The sequence below is a fragment of the Haliaeetus leucocephalus genome, unplaced genomic scaffold (genome assembly GCF_000737465.1).
Source record: "Haliaeetus leucocephalus isolate CR32 unplaced genomic scaffold, Haliaeetus_leucocephalus-4.0 Scaffold646, whole genome shotgun sequence".
Taxonomy (NCBI): domain Eukaryota; kingdom Metazoa; phylum Chordata; class Aves; order Accipitriformes; family Accipitridae; genus Haliaeetus; species Haliaeetus leucocephalus.
This window is the reverse complement of record NW_010973082.1, coordinates 5,142,561-5,167,762: the sequence shown is the minus strand read 5'-3', so window position 1 is coordinate 5,167,762 and position 25,202 is coordinate 5,142,561. Positions and strand designations below refer to the sequence as shown.

Sequence of the window (25,202 nt, the reverse complement as noted above, 5' to 3'; positions counted from 1 at the left end):
GAGCGGCCCCGCAGGTGCGGCGGGGAGCCCCTGCCCCGAGCCCCGCGGGGGCGGCGCTGCCCGGCCCGCACGTGATCAGGCGGCGAGGAGCCGCGATGGTACCTGGAGGCGGCTCCGCCTCAAGTCCCAGGAAGGGAGCGGCCGGATCCGGCGGGACGGGACGGGACGGGACGGGACGGGGCTGCCGCCCCTCAGAGGCCGTGAGGCGCTGCCGGCAGCGGCCATGGCTTTCGCGAAGGCTCCGAAGGACCCTTTCGGTACCGCCGTGGGCAGCCTGGTCGGTGAGTAACGGAGGGGGGGGCCGCGTCCCGCTCTACGCCGCAGCCCGCCTGAGGGGAGCCGGGCGCGCGCCGTTTCCCGCCTCGCCGCCCGGGGCCGTGAGGGGTGCGGAGGGACGGTGCTTTCCCGTTCTACCCGCCCGGGCCGGCCCGGCGCGGCTTTGGCGGTGCTCGGGGTCCGCGGCCGGCTGTACGGGGGCTGCTTTTGGCCTTTCAGACCGGGCGACGTTCGGAGCGCTGCAGGCGGAGGAGTGGGGACAGTTTATGCACATCTGCGACGTGATCAACGCGACGGAGGAGGGGTGAGCGAGGGCAGGGAGCTGTGGGACCGGGGATGGGGGGGGGGGCCGGTGTCAGAGGGGCCGGCAGTGCCGTGACCTGCCCCCTTCTCCGGTGGGAAATGACAGGAGCCGGTTTTTCGTCTCGGAGGTAGCGCCGGCGTTGCTCGAGGGCAGGGCAAAATCGAAAAGGTGGTGTGCGTAAAGTTACCCCAAAACGAAACGGCAGCAGGGAGCAGGTCTGTTTTGGTTCCTAGGGAAGAGTTTTGCCTGCCTCGGTGCCTTGTGGTCAGCCGTCAGGACTTGGAGGGATTAGACTTGTAGGCTGTTCCCCAAAGACAAGCGATAGCGAAAGGTGGTAACCTAGGTTTCTCACCCAGGTCTGACATCTTTCGTGTAACCTGTACCGCTTGTCAGGCTAAACGGGTACCCCAGTGCTCTGCAAAACCCAGCCTGGAAAAAGAGCTTGAGCGTTTGGTTGCCTACAACACTATTTAAAACTCTGTGCTTTTAACTTAAGCCGAGTTCCCCACTATGCAATTTCTCAGCCAGCCTACATCACAGCAGGAGTGAAGCGACGGCTGGGTTTCTGTGCAGTGAGATCCATCCTACGAAGGCATGTACCCAGGGCTCCCAGGACGGAGGTGGCCTCTTGCACTGAACAGCCACGTCCTGGTTTGCTCAGCCACTTGCTGCCTTGTGCTTCCTTGTTCCCACCTGTAAAAGGGGGGAGAAGGAAATTTGTTCTCATGTAAGATCTGCTTCAGCATTGTACTGCAAGAACTCACTGCTAGCAGTGGCATATTTTAACACTGGAGAGCTTTCTCCAGGAGAATGAGGTATGCCTTAGTTTTTAAACAAGTATCTTTTTTTATATTACCTTTTCTTTCCCTTCATTTTTTTTCGGATCCCACACTCTCACCCATGGCTCTTATTGCTTGGAAGGTCAGTAATAACTCCGTTCTGGTCATTGCCATAAGCAACAGCACGCTTTGACCCTCAGCGTTAGTTTTTACATGAAGCTTCTATGCAACAGAGCTTTTTTTTAAGAAACTGTTTCCTCTTGTGCACAGCTTATGCTTACAGAGGAACTCCTTATAACTTCCTCCTAGGCAACTACTACTAGTCACAGTCTGTAACAGGATACTAGGAACAGCAGAACTGCTGTATCTAATTAAGCGAATGGTTATTTTAATGCAATATCCAGCTCCTGACAAGAGCATTTCCAGATGCTTCAGTGAGAGAAGCAAGAAGCAGGAGTAGAATGGTAGTAGTACAGCTTTCTGCAAGGGAAAGTTTTCTTCTCTCTTGTGCTCCCAGCCATCACTTGATGCTCTACTGGTATGACTGGGTATGATACAGAATTGAGAAAAATAGAGAAATCTCTTTTTCTGTTGAAGTACAACAACATTTCAAATTGAAAAACACAGTAATGGTAAATACTCATTTAATTTCATTGGCTTTGAAATATTTTCAACAAAGATTTCTTTTTTTTTTCTTATTGAAACATTGTATTTGTGCCTATTGCTCCATCTCAGATTCTGGAGAGATCCTAAAGAGACTTTAGGACATCTTGTTTTTGTTGATCATGAGCATTGAGCTGGCCCTAATAATTGTACACTATAGATAGCCCATATTAATCAGGCAAAACTGTTTCCCACATGTGATAAGCTCGATACCATCTTCCACCCTTTTCCTCCTACATAGATAGTTAAAAGATATAGGGTGTATATATAGAAATCAAAATGACTGGGCTAGAAATGCCACTGTCTTTGGGGTGGAATGGGTTGTCTATCCGTACATGGTGATTACTCAGATGAGTTTAAAAGCATCCTGCAATTATAAGATTGGAAGTTAGCCAAGACACCCCTACTCCTGACAACACTCCCAGAAGAATATTTTTTAATTGCATCATATGTGAAAAATAGGTACCAGTCAAATCTTGATGCAGCTGGCAATAGTTATTCCCTTTCATAGCAATAGAAGCTAGATAAGTAAATCTGTTGTACAACAATGAAATAATATAATTTTGGAGGAGGCTTTGCAGAGGAGAATAACTTTATTTCTCTGCACAAGTCTCTGGAGTAACGCACAGCCTGCAACAGCAAACGTGATTCACTGCTTTGTTACTCTAGCTCAATGCCAAAGTGATTTTGCTGAAATCAGTGGGGTAATTGCTCTAGTTTTATGTGGGTGTAAATACAGGGATGAATTTGGTCCCGTATCTCAGGCCAGCATTTTTGGCTCTTGGATGAAGTTACGAACTAGAAAAACAGTCTAACTTTACTGGAAACTTTCTCTACTTAATTTCTTGTCACAGGCCTAAAGATGCAGTTAAAGCACTAAAGAAAAAGCTTTCAAAAAATTGCAACCATAAGGAGATCAGGCTTACCCTGTCCGTAAGTACAGCTATATTTATATTAATTAGACACTGAGAAGGAAAACATTTTAAACGATAAGGTGGCATGCAAATTATCACTGACACAACTCTCCAGGATGTTTTCTTTGTTGTTTGTGTGTTACATTACTACCCCAGTGCAGATCAGATGGTCTACTGGCGTTCCATGGAGTCCTGGATGATGCAAATTCTTAAATTTATTGTTGCATTTTTGGTTTTTTTTAAACTTGTACTATGTAAAAGTAGTATAGTTCTTATTTACTCCAGTGACTGTCCCTCTGTCAGTGCGCTACCTGTTTGTGAAAGATAAGGAGGTTGATATATTACACAAAAGTGACATTTGACCATTCTATTACTCGCCTTGTGGTACTGATCTTAGTTAAACTGAGCATGGTATGCCGCATGGTGGAACATGCAATACCTGTTTTGTAAAGGTAAGTGTTATCGTGTATAAATGAGAAACTTGAATGAAAGGGTAACAATGGTAAGTTAAGCAAGGGAGCAAGACTCAGGCTAAGCCACGTAAGAGTCAGATGCTACGACTGAAGTTTGGAGTGGCTGGGAATATCCTCAACTGAGGTAACCTGGCCTCCAGGATCTGACAGTGTTTCTGAACTATCCCAGTTTGGGGAAGCGTTGTGATTTCAGTCAATTTAAGATTTACTGGAGTATGTTAACATAGTTCTCTGCTTTCCACTACACTGATAATGTAGGCAGCAGCAGGAAGTTCCTAACGCTGTCCTAAGTCCAGAGTTCCCAACTTGAATTACTCTTGACTGACAATAGTGCAACTGTGAGAAGTACCATACCATTTGTATTTTAAGTTGTTGGGGATTTGTGTCTTTCGTTGTTTGTCTAGAAGTATTTTCTTCACCATTTCCTTTTTTGAGGTTGTAGAGGCCTGTCTGCCTTAGACGAAATACTATTACTCGTGGGTTTGGTATTTGTTGTGCAAAATCGTTATCTATATCAATATGTGTTGAGAAGTGATGAACGAAGATAGGTGATCGATAGTGTCTAATTGTAGGACACTTAGCAATTGCCCAAGTGTCTCCTAACAAGAGGTACAGGTAAATGTGTTAAACATACCAATGTATACCTTCAGCTCGTTCCATTTCCGCACTTCTTTCCTGGCTTCCTCCTCCACTGTCTCATGAGTCACCTTTCTGTGTGTTCTACGTGTTTGCATAACAGAAACACTTGGTTTCCGCTGTAATTGCAATCCCTGTATCAGATCTGCTTTCTTTCTCCTACAGTCTTTGTGCACGTAGGTCCTTTGCTGAATATCTGACACAGTCAGCTGGAGTTATGATAATCCAGTGCTTACATTTAGGAGCCTTTCTTTGGATGTTTACTCTGCAGATACACCCAAGGTGACATTACAGCTTAGCACTTAAGAACATAAAAGTGGGAGAAGCATCTTTTTTTAGGTGTATCCAAGGAAGAACTTTATCACATTGACCTGGAAGCTCATTGTATTTGCTCACAGATGGAGTGTGTACTAGGTTTCAGTTGTTCTTGTAGTTCAGCTCTTTCTCACAGTCTCTTTACTATTCCAGGCCCCTTTCTCCATGTCTGTTCTCACCCACTCACGTGTACATGTGTTACTGTGCCTGCCAGGCAATCGCATCCTCTTGGCCCAGCTTCTGTTTTCTGACTGTATGTTTCTTCTCCCTGAGTTCCTTAATTTTTTTTTGTTGTTGTTTTTTTTTAAAAAAAGAAGTGCCAGCCTTTCCTCTAACTCCCCCTCTTCCTGCTTTTGTTCTTATGTAAGGTCTTCTATCCTTTGCCTCTCCCTTTGCCCCGGCTCCTTTCCTTTTTTCTGGTTTTCTACCAGTACTGCCATCAGTTTGGCATGTGTAAAACCTTTCCTTTGATCTCATTGCTGACCACGTATGACTTTTAACTCCTTTGTTCCCAAATCAGTCTTTCTATGTGCTATATCTTCTGGTTTTATGTTCTTGATTGCCTTAATGAAATTGTTCCTATTTCCCATTTTGAAATGCTTAGATTGGAACAGCAAATCATTGCAAATGGAAAAACAGAAATAATGTTCAATTCCTAAAACACAAGCCCCCCCCACTTCCTGTGCAACTCTTATCTCTGAAAAATTGTTTTTCTCCCAAATTGCTACAAAAATAAGGGCTCTTTTTTTGATGAACTGTAAATTATTGCCTGTATTTCCTACAGTAAATGTGGCCCTCCAGCTTTTGACACTCTACATCAAATTGTCTCTCCTACCTACATTAGATACAACTAAGAAGGCACCAGATCTACAAATAGCTTTTCTTTTGAAATGTACTTTGATCCACTTTTATTTACTCAACCTTGAAATTCTGGAATTTAATCTTTCTAATGAAAATGCTTAAGGAGCTTATTCCCAGAGATTACACACAGAGCGAAATGTGAAAGTCTTCATCTGAAGTAACATGACTGCACGTGTTAGCCCTGATTCTGTCACTGAGATGTGTTAAATCTCAACAGCGTCTTCTTCCTTCTGGCTCATAGATGCTTATTTATTTACTCGGAGGAAGAAGGGTGAGTGCCAGCTGTATAATGTGTTGGCTATGGCTTGGCTTCATACACTCTGATCTGCTGAAGTTACCTGGTGCTTGTGAAGTCACGTGGATCGAGGTGTATGTGTCAGGCCATGAAGTTGCTTCATGCACGGTCTTTGATAAAGCCAAGAGATCAGGCTTGGCAGTGGTGATTTTGCAATCAGAGTGGAGAGGATTAGAACTTCTAGGCAGGAATCCAACAAAGTGTGTATGTGTTATTTGACTTCTTATTAGTAACAGACTTAAGCTACGTAAACTGTTTACGTAGTGAACGCTGAGACACTTGTTCAGTTGTCTCTGTAGATCTCCCTTGGTTTTGTAAAGCATTTACTGCAGTGCCCCAGTTCTGGTGCCTATAAGGTCTTAGGAACTGAACAGCACATAGGGAAGTAGTTTATGGAATGTGTCCCTCTGTACCTGTGTCCACGCATACACGCTTACATGCAAAGCAGTGGGCAGAAATTTCAGATGGAATTATTGTTTCATTTCTGCATTGTTGGAAAATATTTTAAAAGAAGTCATTGGTTAGAATTAAATTTTGGAGTTTGTTTTTTTTTTTGCCTTAGGCTTTTTTCTCATTTTCCTTTTAATATCCTGTAAGTTTTCAGATGTAAGAAAATATTAGCATGGCAAATATGGCCTTCAGATTTTCCTTTGTTAAATTAACATTTCACAAAGCAGAGGATCTAAATAACCAAAAACATGAGAGAGCCCTCCAGTTCCTTAATCAAAAAAGTCCTAGTCAATTTTATTACACTTTGTTATATATGGGCAAAAAGGACAAGAAAAGGACATTGAGTGGGAGCAAAAGACTTCCATATTTCCATGTTTTTTTAATATATATATGTAATTTGAAAAATTCAAGAGTTCTGAAAAACTAATATTTTTGAAATGCAGAATCTTGGTAAAGTCTACATAGCCACTACACTGTATTTGATGAATGCTGCTTGTACAGGTTTCTTTTAAATGCTGGCACTTGGAAACAGTGTCTTGCTGTTCAAAAACTCTACTGGGTGGACATCAGTATATGTTTCGTAGAGTGTAATCCTGTAGATGGATTAATGACTTGTTCCCTTTGAGTCAGAAATATGAATAAGCAAACTGTTCATCTGTGTTTTCTTGCATTCACCTTAGGTCTGAGAAGTATCCATCACAAACTACATCCATTCATTACAGCTTTATGGACCATACCTGGCTGCTTTAGGAGCAGATAGTCCTACTGAATTCTGAGTGAGGTCTCTATTGATAAGGAATGTAGTTGACTTTGTTATACCCACCAACTTCTCTTCTTTTTGTTTCTGCCTTACAGTTTGTCTTCATCTCTGTTCAGATGCCTTTTATCATTTTAGATTTGTATTGCTGTCATGTGAACCAGAGGGCTTTGGTTGTGCAAGTCGCCCCCATTTTCACTCAGTGTAGATCTCTTCTCAGCTGGATGTTTGGTATCAGCTAGCCTGGAACATAGCAGGGCTGTCAATTCCAACAGTTCTCAGGTCCTGCCTGTCATTTAGAGGAAGTTTAATGGTTTGGTTGAAGTTAATTTGCCAGTTCTGTTATTAAAACATGTTTCTGTTGAGATTCCATTGTGCTATGTGGAGCAGTGGTTGACCTGGCCACCTTGGATCTATTAATTCCAATGGAACTGCTTGGGAAGGTGGAGTCCTATTTACAATGATAAATAACCATACTGAAATTCTGATGAAAGGTGTTATTAGCATGAAGGTGGCTTGTTCATGAACAGTCCAGTTAAAAATAATTGAGTCAAATTCTTCTTTTTCTTACACCAGCTTAGTTTCGCTCTAAGTGAGTGGGCTGGATTGGCATAATTGAGTAGAGGATCTAGCCCATTAGTTCAGCACTTTCATTCAGAGGGTAAATACTCAGTCCCTTAAGTAGGGAGTTAGTAATAGGGAGTTGCATACCAAATTTCCCATGCACTGGGTTGAAAATGTTTTACACAGACCATCTTTGAAGTACTGCATAGGCAAATGACTTGGCTTATTAGCATATGTTTCATGTACTCTTTCAAATGAAAAATAATGATCCAAGCCAAGATTTTTTTTTGTAATTATCTCTCGGTTTTTTGCACAGCAGTCTGCCAGCGTCTCTTTGTTCTGCCCTGTTTTCATTTCAGCAATGTATTTTCTTCTGGTCTTAAACCTGTTCTCCCATAAGTTCCTGATCACACTGGGAGAAAAATCCCCAAGTCCTGAGGCTAAAAAATGAGTTACTAAAATGATTTCAACTTAGTCAAATATAGTCTGCTCTGAATAGGAAAGTGTATTTAACCTACTTCTATCAATATTACAATAGTGTCCCTTAAAATCTGTGTATCCTTTTGAGAATATAGCCTATCTGTTGCATGATTCGGGGGAAGTTTTGTCTCAAAACCCATGAAATTTTGCAAAATTTTGTTAATTTCTACCCTTTGCTTTCACCTTTCCATCTTCCCTCTTAAATTGGGAGGGAAAGTAAAGATATGGTTGAAGAGCAAAAAGCAGAAGAATGACCACTTTTCATTATATGGGGCATTATATTGCTCTGGTTGATCTCCAGATTTGAGCCAGGCAAGATGCGTTCTCTTCCTGATTCTGCCCCTGCTCTTACTGACCCCAGTTTCCTATCAAGACTCGTATTGGCCTGATTTCAGGTGACTGGGATGTAGTGACAGCTTTTGATATCTCTTCTGTAACGTGGGAATTGTAGTCAGCCACCTTGAGCTGTACAACGGAGAAATACTATGTCATTATCACATACTGCTATATTTGATAGGGCAGACATGTTGCTTGCAGGGATCCTACTCTAAGCATTCCAAGCAGAGTTTTGGAAGTAGACTTCTTTCATGAAGATGAATCTGACAATTGGAACAATTCAGCTGTTCTGTTTCAAATCAGGGTGACCTTTGAAACGCGTGGAGAAATTGTACTCCAAGTTCTTGAATTTGTTCTTTTCTTTTTTTTCATTAGTCTCTCACTTACAGGGCAGATTAGAAGAGAGGCATTTAGTAAGCTTATTTTCTTCTCCTGTAGAGCTCTTCAGAATCTGTCAGACCAGGGTACCTATGTGGCAGGCAATGAATTAATTCTATTACTGAATCTGTACAAGTAATTTTTTAAGCTATGGACAGATTTCATGCTGTTAAGGTACTCTGTGTTCAGTAACTGTTATGACATGGAAACAACTGCAACCATACTTCTCTTAAAACTAGTATAACTCTGGCTAACACATCTCATTTTGTATTGTATATGTATAACAGTGCACACAGTGAGCTACTGTTTCCCTGTAGTAACCTCATCAGACATTCCAGTGAGATAGCTGGCAATGACCTGTTCATATCCATTCGTACTCTTCCCCATAACACCTTGGAAAAAATTAAACAAAAGGAAACAAAAGCAGTCAAGTTGGATTTTTTTTCCCTAGTATCTGTGTAACAGAAGCTTTTTGTGTGTGCAGCTGCTTGACATGTGTATAGAGAACTGTGGCCCAAGATTCCAGTCTTTAGTTGTGAAGAAAGATTTCTGTAAAGACAAGCTGGTGAAACTACTGAATCCAAGATACAATCTGCCAATTGACATGCAGGAGAAAATCTTGACCTTTATCATGGTAAGCCTAGAGTAAACAGTAAGTATTTGTGTGTCTGCTATATGGTAAACTTTTAATGATGCAGGCCATTTCTGTGATGTAACATACTCATGGGAACCTCTTCCTGGACCAGACTTTATTCTTGCTGCTCCCCCTTCATGCAGGGGTAGCACAGACTGGAAGACAGAGGGAGAGGACTGGAAAACTGTCAACCTCCACCTTTTATATTCCCTTCCCAGATTGTGTATGTGCTCCCTCTGTGGCTCCACTTAGCAAGCAGGATGAGAGGTAACTTCAGAGCTTTTGTGGTTCCTGCTGCTTTGAATGGAGTTAGCTGGAGTGGATAGAGGGAATGACCTGCCTTTAGTACCACATGTTTTAGAAGCACTTGTCTGATCCACTGACTGTCCATTTCTGTGACTGTTATTGTTCCTGTTACTTCAAAACTAGACGTGGGCCCGAGGTTTCCAAGGAATGGTGGATGTGAGCGAAGTAAAAGAAGTTTATCTAGAATTGCTGAAGAAAGGAGTGGAGTTTCCGTCTTCTGACACCGGCAGAGGGGGACCTAAGGTGGGGATACACAAGGGTACTTCATTAAGCATTGTAAATCAGAAACAGGATGTGTTAATTGTATGAGCTCTGTAGACAAAGAAGGTGTGTTTGGTTTTTGTTTGGTTCTTTTTTTTTTTTTTTTTAATTTAAATGCTCCAGGGCAGAATATGACCAACCCACTTAAGCATGTGAGCAGGAATCGGTTTCAATTGTAACAGCTAAGATGACAACAAAGAAACCTGGCCTATATAATAGTTGTGGATATGTTTTCAAAAAGGAAGCCTCTCTCTCTTGAGACTTTCAAAGTGTGTAAAGGATTCAGGCATACTGTTTAACTCAAAATGAATGAGAGCTGAGTGCTACAAACTTGTCAACTTCTGAAAGCCTCAATTAAAATGAGCAAGTTTTTCAAGAAAACACATACTGTTCAGAATATGAGCATTATCTATCTTTAAAATTAAACCAGGAGAGGTAGAAATCTGGAAGAAAAGGTTATTGTCTATATATCTCTCCAGCTGTTTGCACAGCCTGTACACAATAAATGTTATTTAAGCGTATGCCATGTGTAGCATTGTGTAGCATCTAGGACATTAAATATAAGTAAGGCTTGAGCACTGGACATCAGCTGAAAGTACAGGACATGTGTTAAAGCCATTCTTTCCAGAATTCTTTTTCTATTAGAAGAGTTTTCACAAGAGTTTTGAGAAGTGTGAAAGCCATCCACCACTGAGTGGAACCTTGCAATTACAGAATTAGATGTCTATAATCAGTGCAGACAGGACTGATTCACATTTATGCTGAGTTTGATTTGATTATTGAATAGTGGAGTGCACAAAAGCTTATGTATTTAAAGGTTGTTTGAACAAGCTGTGTGGAGAATGCTCTCAATAGACAATAATTTTTTTCCTCACCAAGTACAGTAGACGTGATTCTGTCTGCCACGTGTATCTGCCCGTTAAAATCAGTGGCAAACCTTCTGTTGATCTCAGCAACAGCAGATCTGAACACAATTTTTACTTCGGTCTCTAGGAATTGAGGGACTTTAAGTGTGTAGTCTTGTGCAGGTTGGGTTTTGGATTCGGATTTTTTTTTTTATAGCAGTCGGTTCAAATTCAATGCAAACAAAGCTTTCTGCAGATGAAGTGTTCCAGCTTTTCAATCCAGAAAACCTTTGTAGTTCATCTACAGAGACCCAGACTTAACACCCCAACCTTTCCACTGCTTTCAGGTGTGATGACATTCTAAACTATACTTCATTGCAAAATTGCAGTGGCACTTTGGGAAGGGCTCTTGGCTGTTAGATGGCTTAAGAGCTCAAGGAGCTAGCCTGTTCTCAGCCATTCCCACTTTATCCTGTAATGGAATTTACTTGCAAACCCGTTTAAAAGATATCTGAATTCCAAGCCTCCTTTAATTACAAAACATCCATTAGATTTATTCTTGTAAATAGACCTTGCTCAACGAATTCCCAGGGAGCATTGATTATGAGAAAGCTAATGCCCAGTTGTCTAGTCTGACAAATATGTTGTGTAGCTTTCTCATCTGGATGTCTGCTTCAATTCTTTTGTTAAACTCAAGCTCTGCTCTTTTGTCTTTCAGCAGACTTCATCTCAGCCTTCTGCAAAGTCATCACCATCTTCTGCTAATCCTGCAAAACGTTCTTTACTGCCTCTTCCCACAGGCCCAACATTATTGTTGACTCCTGAACAGGTACAATACTACAGGTTTAGAGGAGGGCGGGCTCACTTGAAATGTACCATTAATGTGTGATTTCAATAACCAGACCACTGGGAGGGACCATCATTTCAAGTAGCACAGCTCTATATCCATGGTTTTAGGTTTATTCTCCTGAAGATGTTTTATATGGTGGTATACCAAGGCAAAATAGGCAGAAGTGGGTTCAGTAAATGCAAGGTTGTACCTCAACCAGAAAGTGGAATCATTTACTCAAGCATGAGAATCTCGAATGATATCTAATGATGTTGTTATACAAATTGATAAAAGTTAATTCAAAGATAAGTGCGAAAGCCAAACTTACTTTTGCATAAGGCTTGTGTGAATAGATTATCCTAAAAAGCAGGAAGGAAAGGACAGTTCACTTCCATTCCTGCTTGGCCTGTAGGTAACTAAAAAGAGTAACAGTAACATTAGTGAGAGGGATTAACCGCAAGGAAAATGTGTAGTACTATCAGATTTGGATCTTAGTTTGACTGCACATATGAAAGCTGAGCTAATTCCATTCATTTTCATGGCATGTTACTGGAATAAAATAATGCTAATTAGGCCCGTATTATACCTAATGGGGAAGAAAGTATGTATTAGAGGCAAGAATTACTCTGCTCACTCTGTTCACTTACACAATATTCTGTCCTGTTGAACTCAACAGATTGGGAAACTGTACAGTGAACTGGATATGGCAAAAATGAATGTGAGAGTCATGTCATCAATATTAAAAGAAAATGTTCCTGGCTCTGAAAATCCAGATGATATGAATCTTTTACAGGTATGCGATAATTCATTGGTAGGGTATGTTGGTTTGCTTTGGTCAAAGTTGATTTTAAAATGTGTCATATCCTTTCTTTTAACATCTGGATTCAGATTGCCAAATGGAATCCAACAACAGGTTTCTACCTCTGGTTTTGCTCAGCTTTCTTGTCTCCTTCACCTTCCCCTGATGTCTAGATAGTCAGGAAAGGACAATACAGCTTGCAATGCAAATTTAAGCTCTAGGGAATTCCAAGGGCAAAGGAATTTCATAATGGAGCGTTCTCTATTAAGCATGTTCTGTCAAACAGCCCTGAGAACATTCCATTTGAACGCAGTTGCCTTGTGGGAAAATAGATGATGACACAGCCTTTCTCTTGTATCCATCCTGGAGTTTTCAGTGCTCTCTTTATTATTACCAGTACCTTAAAGGCAGACTGAAGGCCAGTGAAGAATATGAAGCGTTGGTTTTATGTGCGTGACCTCAAAGATTGGGAGTTTGCTGTGCTATAGATGAATCCATGTGCTCTTAAAGTGTAGCCTGAGGGAAGCGTATTGCAATAGTCCAGTTTAGATTTGACAGTGAACATGCAGACGTTCTTCTTTCTGTGATGTCATTTCTTCTACTTGCTTGTAGTGTATTTTTTTATTTTAGAAATTAAAAATGCAGTATTACTTTAGTATTTCACTAGTGACCTATGTCAATGGACATTTTTCTGTTTCGTATTGTCTGCAAGAATTTAAAAAGCTTTTTATCACATCCTTCTGTTTTTAAACTTACCTCTGAACTTCTATGATGAGGAAGCATTTTTGGTAATTTGTCAGCATTAAATGTGTTGGAGAACTGACCTAATTTTTGCAAGCCTTCAGTGTGCTTCTTTTGCCCAGTGGAGAGTTTCTCCTTTGCAATGAACTCTTACTGCGTGCTGTTGGTTTGCCTTCAAGGTCATGCTGTTCAGCTGTGTCCATTTATGGATTGCTTCACAACTGGAAGTGAGATATGGAGAGAGAGCAGCAATTTGCCACTGTCTCTCATGTTTAATGACAGGCAGTGCTGCTGGTCTAGGGTAACCAGATAGGAGACAGATGCAATCTCTCAGTGGTTTTTGCTCCCCTGGAAATTCCTCACATCTCCCACACTGTCTCTTTTGCAGAGATTTGTGGAGCTACAAGCCCAAGGAGGAAGGGCCTGCAAAGCATGGGTCTGAGCAGAGTAGACCCTAAACACGGGCAAATAGCTGTTGCAATAGGTTCCAGAGGGCTTGCTTTGCCTGCACTAAAGGATTGAGTTTAGGTTGTTCCAGCAATGGACACCACCTAAGCAGCTACTCTCTGGCTGTTTGGTGCACAATAATTGACTTCCGTAGTGCTACTGCCACTAGGGAGGTTGCCAAGGTGCAAACTGGCCTTGATGATTTAACCAGCCAGTGAAAGATACCCCAGGTAGGAGAATATGCTCGTTTAATATGCTTGGCCACCTCTGTCCAGTCCATGACAAGGTAAGTGTTTCTGGTTGTGAAAGAGGAAAAGCATGTCTTTCATTTCCTGTCTCCTACTATGGCCCTTCTACATGTGGGCGCACAGATCAGGTTGCCCACAGTGAACCAGTGGATTCTTATTGACACTCCCAGTAATAAAATTGTTGGCAAAAGTTTGAGGACAGGGTGTGGAGTTCTTATTTGTGGGAGAGTGACTAAAAACTCATTCCTTCTATGTTAATTTCACTGTTGCTCTCTCTGTTCTCTTCCCCTGTGCACTGAGTGGTATAGAGCATCAAGCATGGCTAGCCTGCTCCTTTAACAATGTTTAATGTTCCCTTTTGTTTGTGGATCTACCTGGGTTGCTTGGATTAGGCTTTTGTTGTCAGAGAGCAAAGTTCTTTATTAAAAGAGCTGCTTGTTTAGGCTTTGAGTGATTTGGAGACATTAGTTTCAGTCTTTCTGATTATCTGGGGTCTCTCAGTAAAAACTGTAACTGGGTAAACTTTATCAGTGCAACATATTTTCAGTTCTGTAGCTTCATTAGTGGCTAGGCTCCTCCCTTTCTCCACCCTGTTTTGGACAAGCTTTTAAGATGGCAGATCTCACTTGAAATGTTGTGCTGATCAGTAACGTTAGCTAAAGAATAGCTGAAACTCAGCATCAGCCAAGAAGAGTAACAAACATACTTGGCGGACATGCAGGAATTTGGGTCCAGATCATCAGTTGGTAAGAATTAGCACAAACTCATTGGAATGACTGATGATTGTTTTACCAGCTGGTAGTCCATCATTGTAAAACTCCAGTTTTCAAAATGTAAGATTGCATACGTCATTGTGGGTAGGAGCAAAGCCTAGCAAATCCATGCTTGAAATGAGTGTCTCAATTTCCTTCTCTATTGAATATTGATATTTACAAAGGAGCTAGTCTGCCTGTATAATGGAGTCATAAGAAATACACATTTTTTAAATGCGGATCAGATAGTAAAGTGTGGAGTTGGAGAGGTTTAAATTTAATTACAGACATTAAACTGAATACATTTTTGTGTGTTTTATCCTGGGCTAGTTGTGGTTTAACCCCAGCCAGCAACTAAGTACCACGCAGCCTCACTCCCCTCCCACCCAGTTGGATGGGGGAGGGAATCAGAAAAACAGTAAAACTCATGGGCTGAGATAAAGACAGTTTAATAGGACAGAAAGGAAGAAAATAACAACGATAATAATAAAATGACAATAATAATAAAAGAATTGGAATATACAAAACAAGTGATGTACAATGCAATTGCTCACCACTTGCTGACCAATACCCAGTTAGTCCCAGCAGCGATCCACCCCCCTTCATCTGGCCAACTCCTCCCAGTTTATATACTAGGCATGACATCATATGGTATGGAATATCCCTTTGGCCAGTTTGGGTCAGCTGCCCTGGCTGTGTCTCCTCCCAACTTCTTGTGCCTCTCCAGCCTTCTTGCTGGCTGGGCATGAGAAGCTGAAAAATCCTTGACTTAGTATAAACACTACTTAACAACAACTGAAAACATCAGTGTGTTATCAACATTATTCTCATACTAAATCCAAAATATAACACTGTACCAGCTACTAGAAAGCAAATTAACTCTATCCCAGCCAAAACCAGGACAGCTATGAAGATACAGTACTGAAAGATATAGTACCCTGTAATCCTTATGCAGATTTGGCAAAGGGGTGCAAAATTTTTTTTTACATAAATAAAATAATTTATTTACGTGAAGTATATGTATTTTGAGGAAAAATCAGATCACTTCAAAAATAATACCAGAGCAATTTCTGAATAGCAGTGTGCAAATAGAGTAATTTCCCCCTCTTTTTTTTTTTTTTTTTTTCCTTAAGAGGAGCGAGCCAGCATTTGCAAATGCACTGCGGGGGGCAGGGGGAAATTTTAGCTGAGTCGAAGTTCCTGTTGCTAAAGAATTTGTTTCTTTGAACATGCAAAATCTGCAGTGGAGAGTAATACAAATAAGCCATCTTTCATTTCAACTAGCAATAATGCAAAACTCAGTAAACTCTCATAATTCTCCTACCAGCTGATTCTGCTAGGTTTGTGTTACTTTCTCAAAAAGTGCATAGATCAAGCGCATCCAAACTTCCTCACTTAGAGGAATAGTTAGAGCTAGAGAGTTGTGTCACAGAGCATTTCTGTCCTTTAGACTACTATTGTCTTTTCTGCAAGCAGATGTTGAGCAGGATCACATCCATTACATCCATGTGAAGTATCCTGCTGAGTTTAATCAGCTTCAAACAGGATCGAATCAAATTTGTTCTGCATCACCTAGAGATCTTCGTTATTTTGCAGTTTGTAGTTTAGACTTGAGAGACAGATACATCTTTAGAAATAAAGGTGGGTCAAGAGGTAGGGATTAGGTAGGAGTGCTGGCTGTGATGATAGGAGCTGTCAACCTGCCTTGCAGAGATCAAAGACATGAAAATTATGCTATTTGCAATGTTTGGTATGCATGCGGTTTGTGTAAATTAAGGAATGTTACCTGTGAGTCTGCAGCGCTGAAGTGTCTTATTCTTCTCCAGAACTGACAAATTTGGAGACCACTGTTATATTTTTTTTTTTCTTCCCCTGCGTTGGGCAGAAACTGTATAAGACCTGTCGGATGATGCAGGAGAGGATCATGGAATTGTTGGTGACAGTGGAGAATGAAGATGTGATAGTTGAGTTAATACAAGTAAATGAAGATCTGAATAATGTCCTCCTGGGACATGAAAGGTAAGTACAGGGCCTCTCTCCTCACATTTGGTATCCTAACTGAATAAGTGCACCTAATGGACTCGGATGGTCCCTACGTCTAATGTTGATCCTCCACAAGGAGATAGATTTTATCCTTAAATCCAGAAAAGAAACAAGACTGAAAAAGAGAAAATTATGTATTTGCCTTCTCCTGAACGCTTCAGAAACAGTTCATAAAGGTAGTTAGAAAACCATTAGAAAGGGGTAAAAGAAGTTAACAGCATAACCAGGAAATCAGATGGAGGCACACAAAAGTCATTTTGGAACTTGACATTCCTTTTTGGTAGTGCATAGTGAATTTGTAATCTGCTACAGACCCTTTGGTACTGGTGATGGTCCTTATCTCTCTTAAGCATATATGCTTCCAGGAAAGAATACTTGTTCTTTCTAAACAGCTTGACAGCTTTACTGCAGAAATCAGCCATGGAATAGCATTCTGCCTCATTGCATGCTTAAGAGAGTTGCTTGCTTTTCTCAACTGGAAAAGCAATCTCAACTGGATTGAAACATGCTGTTCTACTTGTCTTACAGCAGAAAATGTTTCTTTCTTTCACACATGGAAGCACCGCAGTGCTTGCATTGATATCCTGTGTATTTGTCTATTATGTCATTGGTAGCATGGCAAGATACTAGCAAAACAAATTAATTTTAAACTCAAAATTCCAGTATTGTCCCCCAAAATATCATGAGTATACTCATGGAGAGTATTCTGGCTTAATAGGAACTAGCCTTCCATGTTAAGTAGTTGATCTCCTCCGTGGCTAAGAAATGTTCTAGAAGTCATTATGCATCAAGTGCAATGGTTCGTGATTAAATTTAGCAGATTTAGAGAATTTAGTCATCTTTTCTTTTTAATCCTCTTCTGAATGCTGCACTGAAAATATCACTAATTCTTCTAAGCGTCATGGCACAAACTTTGGGCCTAATCTTGACAACATTTAGTTTTCATTTATCCTTAGATCTTATGTCTACAGCAGTGTTGCCATATTTTACAGTAACTGCCTTGAAAGAGTTGTGTGCTCACTTCTTGCTTTAGGAAGTTTTTCATTTTAGTAAAGCAAAAATGGAATTCTGTTCAGCTTCTGTAAATCCACTGAAGTCAGATGTGGGCTTACATTTTTGTTATGACTGATGAATACTGACGAGGCCAAGAACCTTTTGAACTATGAATAGTAGCTTGCGGGTATAATTCAACAAATTCCTTATGAAAGACTCACCTGATGACTGAAGGAGCAATTAATTGGCCATTGTAAAACTGGACAGAAAACTACTGCATTTTAGTACTATAATGTTATGGCTTATATGTAATGAGTCTTCCTGGGTGTAGATGCATTGCACTTTAGAGTTGATAAGTATTAAAATGTATTTGGTTAATGTTTGTTGCATAAGACTTGTTCTTTGGAACTCCCTCTGAACAATGAGATGTGTAAAGGACAAACTCATTTTAAATAGCTGCATCTGTTTCATACTATACGTATTGTTTGAAGACAAGTCATGCTGCATTCTCTGTTTCTGATTATTAATGTAGAGTCCAAATTAAATCAGGAGCAATCACCATTGTGCAATAAACGGGCCTCATGTACGTAACGATGACTCCCTCTAGTGTCTCTAGCAACTTTTTGGTTCTTCCTGTATTTCAGATAAATATTTTATGTTCTGCAGTTGGAAAGGCTTTTTCTTCTGTTTCTCCCTGCATATATACTATCTTTGTGGGCCTCACCAGTATGGTAACCCTGAACAGCAAATGCAGTTGTATAGACAGTCTCATGTCAATACCACTTAGGGCTCTTACTTCTGAAACAGATTGACCTTATGGATGCTGAATATCGCTTGACTGTGTCTCCTCTGGACCCAGTGTAGGACTGTTATGATTCCTAGTGTATAAATATTTATGCAGATGGATTTTTTGGTTTCCTTTTAAAAAAAAAAAAAAATTATTTCAAATGCCTGAAGTAACGAGAGGGCTGTGTGCCAGAACAGGTGTGTGGTTTGTCCTCAGATGCCGTCAGGGAATGTGGGGACCTCTGAGGACAGAAGGCTTCCTGGAACTCAGTTGGAAGAGTGTTCTGGTCAGGGGGAGCCGGATTTGGCATAGTGTATGTTCATAGTTACCTCTCTGGCATGAACATCACAGAAATGTAAGAATGAACGTTTAACTCTGCAATTTCAACAGGTTCTCTCGAAACAGAGTTCGTTTTTTGGAGAATCAGAGAATACAACGTGAACGCACAGAGGTGAGTAATTATAGATGAACTTGTGAACTGCAGCACTGTAAACATTCCTTTTTCTGTTCATTGTGGAAGAATACACTTTTGATATAAGCAGATTTTATTCTCTAGTTGAGAGGTACAGGAGACAACAGGCTGATACTACTCCTACTGATTTTCCAAAGTCTCACTTGCAGAATTTCATGCAAATTCACATAGTTAAAGTAGCAAATAATGTCAAATCTAAGATGGATGCTTGGTGAGGAGAAATGAGAGCGATATCTATTCAAATGCTGGTTTATTACCTCTACAGCTAAGCACTATTATCTGCCATATACAAAATGAGGAACCATAATGTTCCTTTTCAATTGTTCTCTTTTAAGTATTTATAGACTGAAATACTATTACACTATCAGAATTCACTATTACTGGTGGTTTTTTCTGAGTCAAAGCTTTTTCTGAATTGTGAATAATGGCTTGTAGCAAATTTTTAATGACTACCCTTTATTGATTGATAATTATGGTTGTTAATTATATTGCCCAAAGTAGTTTTGCATGTTTCACCTTCTGCTAAGCCATAATTGTGTAGTCACCTAGCCCTCAATATGAAAATGACCGCATTGTGAATGCTGAAATACAGCTGACAATTATTAAAAAAGGGTACAAGATGATCTTGTTTTCCTTGAAAAGTCACTATTAATACATTCTGATTATGTAGGTGGATGTTTTTCCTTGATGGATGCGTTGTTGGATTAGGTAATAGTCCAAATGGTGCAGTCTGTGCATTTTTATATTATTCAGGAGTCTCCAAGTTTAAAATGCATCATCTTTTTAAAAAAATATTTATTTCTTTTTTATCTGGTGTGACCAAACCCGTATAATTCAAGATGTGGTTTCATTAAAATCTTTGGTTGGCTACATTTTTAATTCTAATATGTTCACAGGCAAAACAAATGGAACCCTTTTCTGTGTCCTAGGAAAAATTGTTGTGATTTTGAACTTTTCCTATCCAAAACAGGACTGAAAAAATCAATCTCCTAAGTATGTATCAAATCTCAATAACACAAATAAGTAGTATGAAAATAATTTTGCAGGATCAATCAGAAGATCAATATCAAACCTGTAAGTAAACAAGATCACGGTTGCTTTTTAGAATTGAGTCTGTTCTGTTTCCTACTTCAGAATTGTTTTCCTTAATTTTTTGAAATAGCAACCTTGCTGAAACTGATCTTTTCTGGAAAGCATTTTTTGTTTCATTAGCTATGTTTCACACACACACAAAAAAATCCTGGTCTTCTCTCATACTTGCCAGTTTTTAATATTATGATTTTAAAATTTTATATTCTGTGAAAATAGCTATTTGTTTAAAACTATACAAGTTCCTTTAAAAGACAAACAAACAAAACAAACAAACCCCCCCCCCACCACAAAAAAAACCAAAACAAAACACAAAAAAAACCCAAACAACTTTATTCCTTTTCAAATGTTAAGCTATACAGGAAACAGCCATCTGCTCCCTCGAGTGATCTACTTGACCTCTCCATAGATTCTCCATCTCCTGTGTCAACAGTGGTGCAAACTGGCTCTGCAGTGTCTCCTTCAGGCCTTAGTAAGTGATGAATGCACGTTTCCCTTGCAGTCTGATTTCCTAAAGCAAACCAACAAGAGCTTGCTGGAGGAATCAAGAAGTTCCTTCTAAGAAAGAAAACAAAGATACTCCTTAACTTTAAGGATGTTCCTTAAATCTCCTTAAAAGGAGAACTGATGTGTGTATGTAGGAAAAAAAAAAAAGTAAGATAGTACAAGGTTCCCTGTAATTTGTTTACAGTAGAAGCAATAATTGTTTTCCCCCATTACGTAAATTTGAACAGTAGAACATGCTCTGTTTTCTACTACAATGAAGACTGTAAAACAGTCTGGTAGTTGCTTGTTCTGTAGGCTTGGAAGAAAGAAACACAGATACGCTTTTCTCATACCCTCTTGATGTCCTAGGTTTTTTCAGGAGGCCCTTGGTGTTAGAAACAGTTCACTTTGAGAAAGGTACTCATCTCCTCTAACTTCAGACTTCTTTCATAGTCAGAGGAGTGAGTAAAGCTCCTGACTTTGGTACCCAGAATTACTGTTTGTAGAAGCTCCTCCTTTATCCACTCTAGGGGAGGCCATATAGTGAAGTTAAAGATGTGAATGTGCCCCCAGGAATAAATGCCTGTAATTCCATTTTAATCTTTTAGAAATAGCAAAAGGAGTTTTAAGTGCTATCTACCATGTATAGCACTACTAATGTTGTTCTGACATTTTAAGGAGATAAATACATTGCATCTAAAACCTTTTCAGAGTTATTAAAATTTTGTCTTTCATGTGATAAACAGCAACTCGTTTCAGACTCTTTATATGCCTTCCAAACAAAATTTTACCCTTTCAATGTTCATCGTACAAGTAACTAACATTTGCTTAATAATGTTTAAATGATCATTAATTATCACTTTGAATTTCAGATTGCATATCTGTGCACCCTGAAGATAAAAACAGGCATCATCCATCAATTTATCCACAGCTAGATTTAGCAACTACAACAAAAGCTCAGCAATTCCCGTGAGTAATCTCTTATCAAAAAATTGTAACAGATAAAAGATCTTCAGAGGTATTAGTACTCTGTAATTCATCTAATGAGTTTATAGAAAGCTGTGAGAACACAGATTTACTACTTTTACACATTAGTCCGGTAAAACGAGTGAAAACTACCTGTGTGCTAGACATTGCTTAACATGTTTAAAAATACACTACTCCTTGCAGCACTGTTTAGACATAGACATAAATTTATCTCAACAGTCAAAACATATTTGAGATATATATGACTTTCTGCTTGAGTGTTGCCAGTGCTCCAGTGAAAGGGAGAAACAGATGAATTGTATGGGTTAATAAGAAGAGTTTAAGATAGGAGAGGTGTCCTTGTAGTTCCCTACCTTTTATGTGAGAATGGGACACTGGCCCACCTGCCCATGCTGCTCGCAGTTGCGACATAAGGTAAAGACAGACCAGCAAAAAAATAATGTAACAATCAGAATATACAGTTTTTATAGTTTCTCAGTTACTTTCAATGTATTACTCTCTCCTAGATTTGCAGCTGAAGCACAAAACAATAGTGTAAGCAACCCAGCTGGACATTCATATAGTAATGTGAGTAATACTCATGTTCAGAATAATTATTCTGTGCTAGCAACTGTCAAATTGAGAACTCTTTGGATTTATTCCGACTGCTGTCCAATTGGGATACAAAGATCTGTTCAGTGGCCCTTCTCCATACATCAGGGAACACTCCATATTTGGTGACCAGGCCAACTTTCCTCTATTGATACCACAGGTGCTAATATGAAAGTATATTTTCTGGGGTCCAGCACAATCTCAGGGGAGTTTGCAGAAAGCAGTTGCTCTATTATTTGTATTTAATCTGTTGCTGTGTGAAGCAAGCTGAGGTCTCCTCCTGCTGCCATTATGTTACTCTGGTGTATTTCCTATCTCAAACAAGATATTAAAAAAAAAACACAACACAACCCCCAAAACCGCCCCACACCCAAACAACCCACCAAAAACCCCAAACACTTAAAAACCAAGTACAGTGTAGGACAAATGGCATCTGCTGCAGGCAAAACACCCATGACAGAAGGAATGCAAATAATATGAAGGGGCTTTGAGGTGATGTTATGAATTTGAATGCTTTTCTGTGGTAGGCAGTATGAAATGAGAAGTAACCCCCAAACGCATGCGCATATTCCCTATTTTAAACTGCAAGTAAATGCAGATACCTATATTGTGAATACTGCAGTCTTTGAGTCTGTGTAGTGTAACAAATTACGCAGAAGTAAATTATACAAATGTGCTACAGGTAACACTAGAAGATGTTTTGAACTTTGTGTGGAGAATGGAGATTAGATTGATAACTGTTGACCTGAGAATTTACCTGCTGTAGTCTGAGAGTCTAAAGATAAGTCAGCAGTTATATAAGTTAATTCAAACCAGTTCTCATAGAACAATCGTTCATGCACTGTTTTGCTTGATCTCCTTAGTTGGCGACTCTTTTAAGCCCAGTGCCTCTGAATCCAGTAAATCTGCAAACTTCTACATCATTAAATGGACCGTCACCAGCAGGTAATAAATACTGCAGACCACCTAACTTTCATGGAGATGTATTTTTCTTGTTAGAACTTAAGGGCTTTACATAATGGCTGTTAAAGACTAGAGGCAGCAACAAATATTCCCAAAATCTTATACTGCTCATGGCTTCTCTTAGGCATGTCTGTCCATTTTAGCATTTAAAGCAACTAGATACATAGGAGATAATCTGCTCCTTTCAGGAAGATACAAAAAAGTAACATGCAGTAAGCAAGCTTTTCATTTACATTTAAATCTGGCTTTATCTGCCTGTCTTTATTCTCCAGCTGCATCAAAGAACAAGTCACAATCACCTCATTACTACGAGATAATGGAATTTGATCCCTTGGCTCCCACTGAGTAAGTAACTTTTAAAATAGATAATATACGGTTTAGGTGTCAAAGGCAAGAAGGCTTCTGAGTTGGCTTTTTCTTCTGAGTGACAAAACAGATCACACTGTTTAGACTTGAGCAAGCTGACAAACTGGATCGCTAAATTAAATGAGAGTGGCTGCATTTTGTACATCTTCCAATATTTCTGGCATAACCAATTAAGGAATAAACTCCTATAGTGTGTTGATTGAACAGCATCTGTAAAAATGGTGGAGTAATGCTGCATCAAAAACGATCTACTAAAATCTTATCCAGTGATATGAAAAGCTGATAAGGGTCCTGGTAGAGGAAGCTCATTGACACTTCAACACAGGTAGTTCTGGAACAAGGTAACCACAGTAATTCCTGTTCAGAGCAATCGTGATTTTTAAGAATGTTGTTCTACTGCATATCAAGAAAATCCTCAATTTAAATATAAGCTACAAAAGGGAATGGATGCTGGGGCTCTTTAGAGGGCCAAATAGTCAGATAGAAAGTAATACGAAACTAAACAGATGACAGAACTCTCCTTTCTACCAGTAATTGCAAAAAAATTTGAACTGTCTACACAAAACTAACTTCTGAGGAACCATCAAATTCTGAGGTAGAAAAATCTCAACAAAACTTTTTTTTTTTTTTTTAAACTAGCGCAGAAATTGCATGCCACGTGATTACGCTTGCCATCTGTGTTTTGCAGTCCTGTTCCCAAACTTACTTCATCAAAAGTGACAATGTCCAGAGGTATCTCATTAAATGTATAATCACAGACGCACCACAGGACTGGCTCTTTGTTTCCATGGAACCCTGGGCATCCTGCAATTGATGCTACTCCATTAGGCAAACACTATAAACTCTTGGCAGTTCATGCTTGGGCAGGATTTCATGGGTATATTTTGTCAAAATGAAACAACTGTGATGTAGGATTTGCCCTGTTCCTCCTCTTTCAGAGCTATTTATGAAGAAATTGATGTTGTGCTGAAGACAGAAGTTAAAAATAATACAGAGTGCTGAAGCTGGAGGTGAAGTCTTCTGCTGAACACACGTTATTCTCTGATGCTGGTCCTGTGCTGTGCTTCCAATAATGTACAAGTGAATAACAGAACAGGTTTTGTATTTTGACACAACAAACAATAAGTATTGGAATACTAAGCTGGGTGGAAGTTGAAGCATTACTTGGATCTACACCTTGATAATTTGTCCTAAATGTTCAACTGTGTACTCTTCAAGGTAACTTGCATGATAATTTTTAAAGTATTTTAGGGGCCTTTAAAATATTATTTTCAAATTCACCTGCATATGAAGTAACACTTGACATCTGACACAGGTAAACAAAAAGGACTATAGAAGAAAGGTTTTCTTTCAAGTTAACTGTTCCTTTGTATTGCTTTACCCCTTTATGCAGCAAACAAAACTGAACGTTATGTTTACAGAAACTGCAGAATCCAGTTTCTATTTTGGCCTCATTGCTGTCTGTGTTAATCTCCCTGGGAATTTATTAAGGGGGTTTTGATATGTAGGACTTTTCTAAAATTGGGCCTCTTGATAGATGCCTGAAGACATGCAGTGTTACTTTCCTACATTCATATTATGAATACAGATTTAGTTTTCTTTCTAAAAGCCTGCAATATAATTGGATTTTTGTCTTGGTAAAAAACGGAGCTGGGCCATGAGGTGCTGTCATCCATGATTAACAGAACAGAAAAAAAACCCTGCTTGTTCCTATGTTGTTGTTGCTTTTCTTTACTGAGTAAATATTGGAGGGGGATCAATCATTTCTTTCAATGTTCCTGCCCTGCAGAGATTGTTGTTCTGGTGAAGGAAAAAATAATCATCTACAATGCAGATGAGCAATAGTTATCCATTTATTTTAATCAAGTTGTTTAACCCTGTTAATAACAGTTTTATCTTTTAATAATTAAAGTGCCTTATCTATTTTAATGCTGAATGTAAAATGTGCACTTTAACAGGTATAGTTCTCTGAATTTATAATTGATATAAAATTTGAGAACTTAGTTCATGTTCATAGCTGATAAGCTAATTTTCTGTGAAATACTGCATTTTAAATGTTCGTTATGTTAACTGTTTAAGTTC

At 39.6% G+C, this 25,202-nt stretch overlaps 1 protein-coding gene across 3 annotated transcripts; it reads left to right on the top strand.

The window, feature by feature from the left end:
- The first annotated feature begins 180 nt into the window (after window positions 1-180).
- TOM1L1 (target of myb1 (chicken)-like 1) lies at window positions 181-24,935 on the top strand. 3 transcript variants are annotated; one of them, XM_010578674.1, is made up of 15 exons: window positions 181-281; window positions 496-580; window positions 2,877-2,955; window positions 8,966-9,115; window positions 9,545-9,664; window positions 11,249-11,356; window positions 12,033-12,149; window positions 16,229-16,362; window positions 18,557-18,617; window positions 20,082-20,199; window positions 21,086-21,182; window positions 21,707-21,767; window positions 22,655-22,736; window positions 23,027-23,099; window positions 24,059-24,935. In XM_010578674.1, exons 1-15 carry the CDS (start codon window positions 224-226, stop codon window positions 24,120-24,122), a joined length of 1,407 nt encoding a protein of 468 aa, XP_010576976.1. In that variant the 5' UTR covers window positions 181-223; the 3' UTR covers window positions 24,123-24,935. The 3 variants fall into 3 exon arrangements, with proteins under 3 accessions (XP_010576976.1, XP_010576975.1, XP_010576978.1); XM_010578673.1 differs by having other exon boundaries at window positions 11,246-11,356; XM_010578676.1 differs by lacking the exon at window positions 9,545-9,664 and having other exon boundaries at window positions 11,246-11,356.
- Window positions 24,936-25,202: the final 267 nt, after the last annotated feature.

Coding starts and splice junctions, on each gene's coding strand:
- TOM1L1 (XM_010578673.1), top strand. CDS start 224: ATGGCTTTCGCGAAGGCTCCGAAGGACCCTTTCGGTACCGCCGTGGGC. Junction 581..2,876: donor ATCAACGCGACGGAGGAGGG/GTGAGCGAGGGC, acceptor TTCTTGTCACAG/GCCTAAAGATGCAGTTAAAG. Junction 12,150..16,228: donor ATGATATGAATCTTTTACAG/GTATGCGATAAT, acceptor TGCGTTGGGCAG/AAACTGTATAAGACCTGTCG.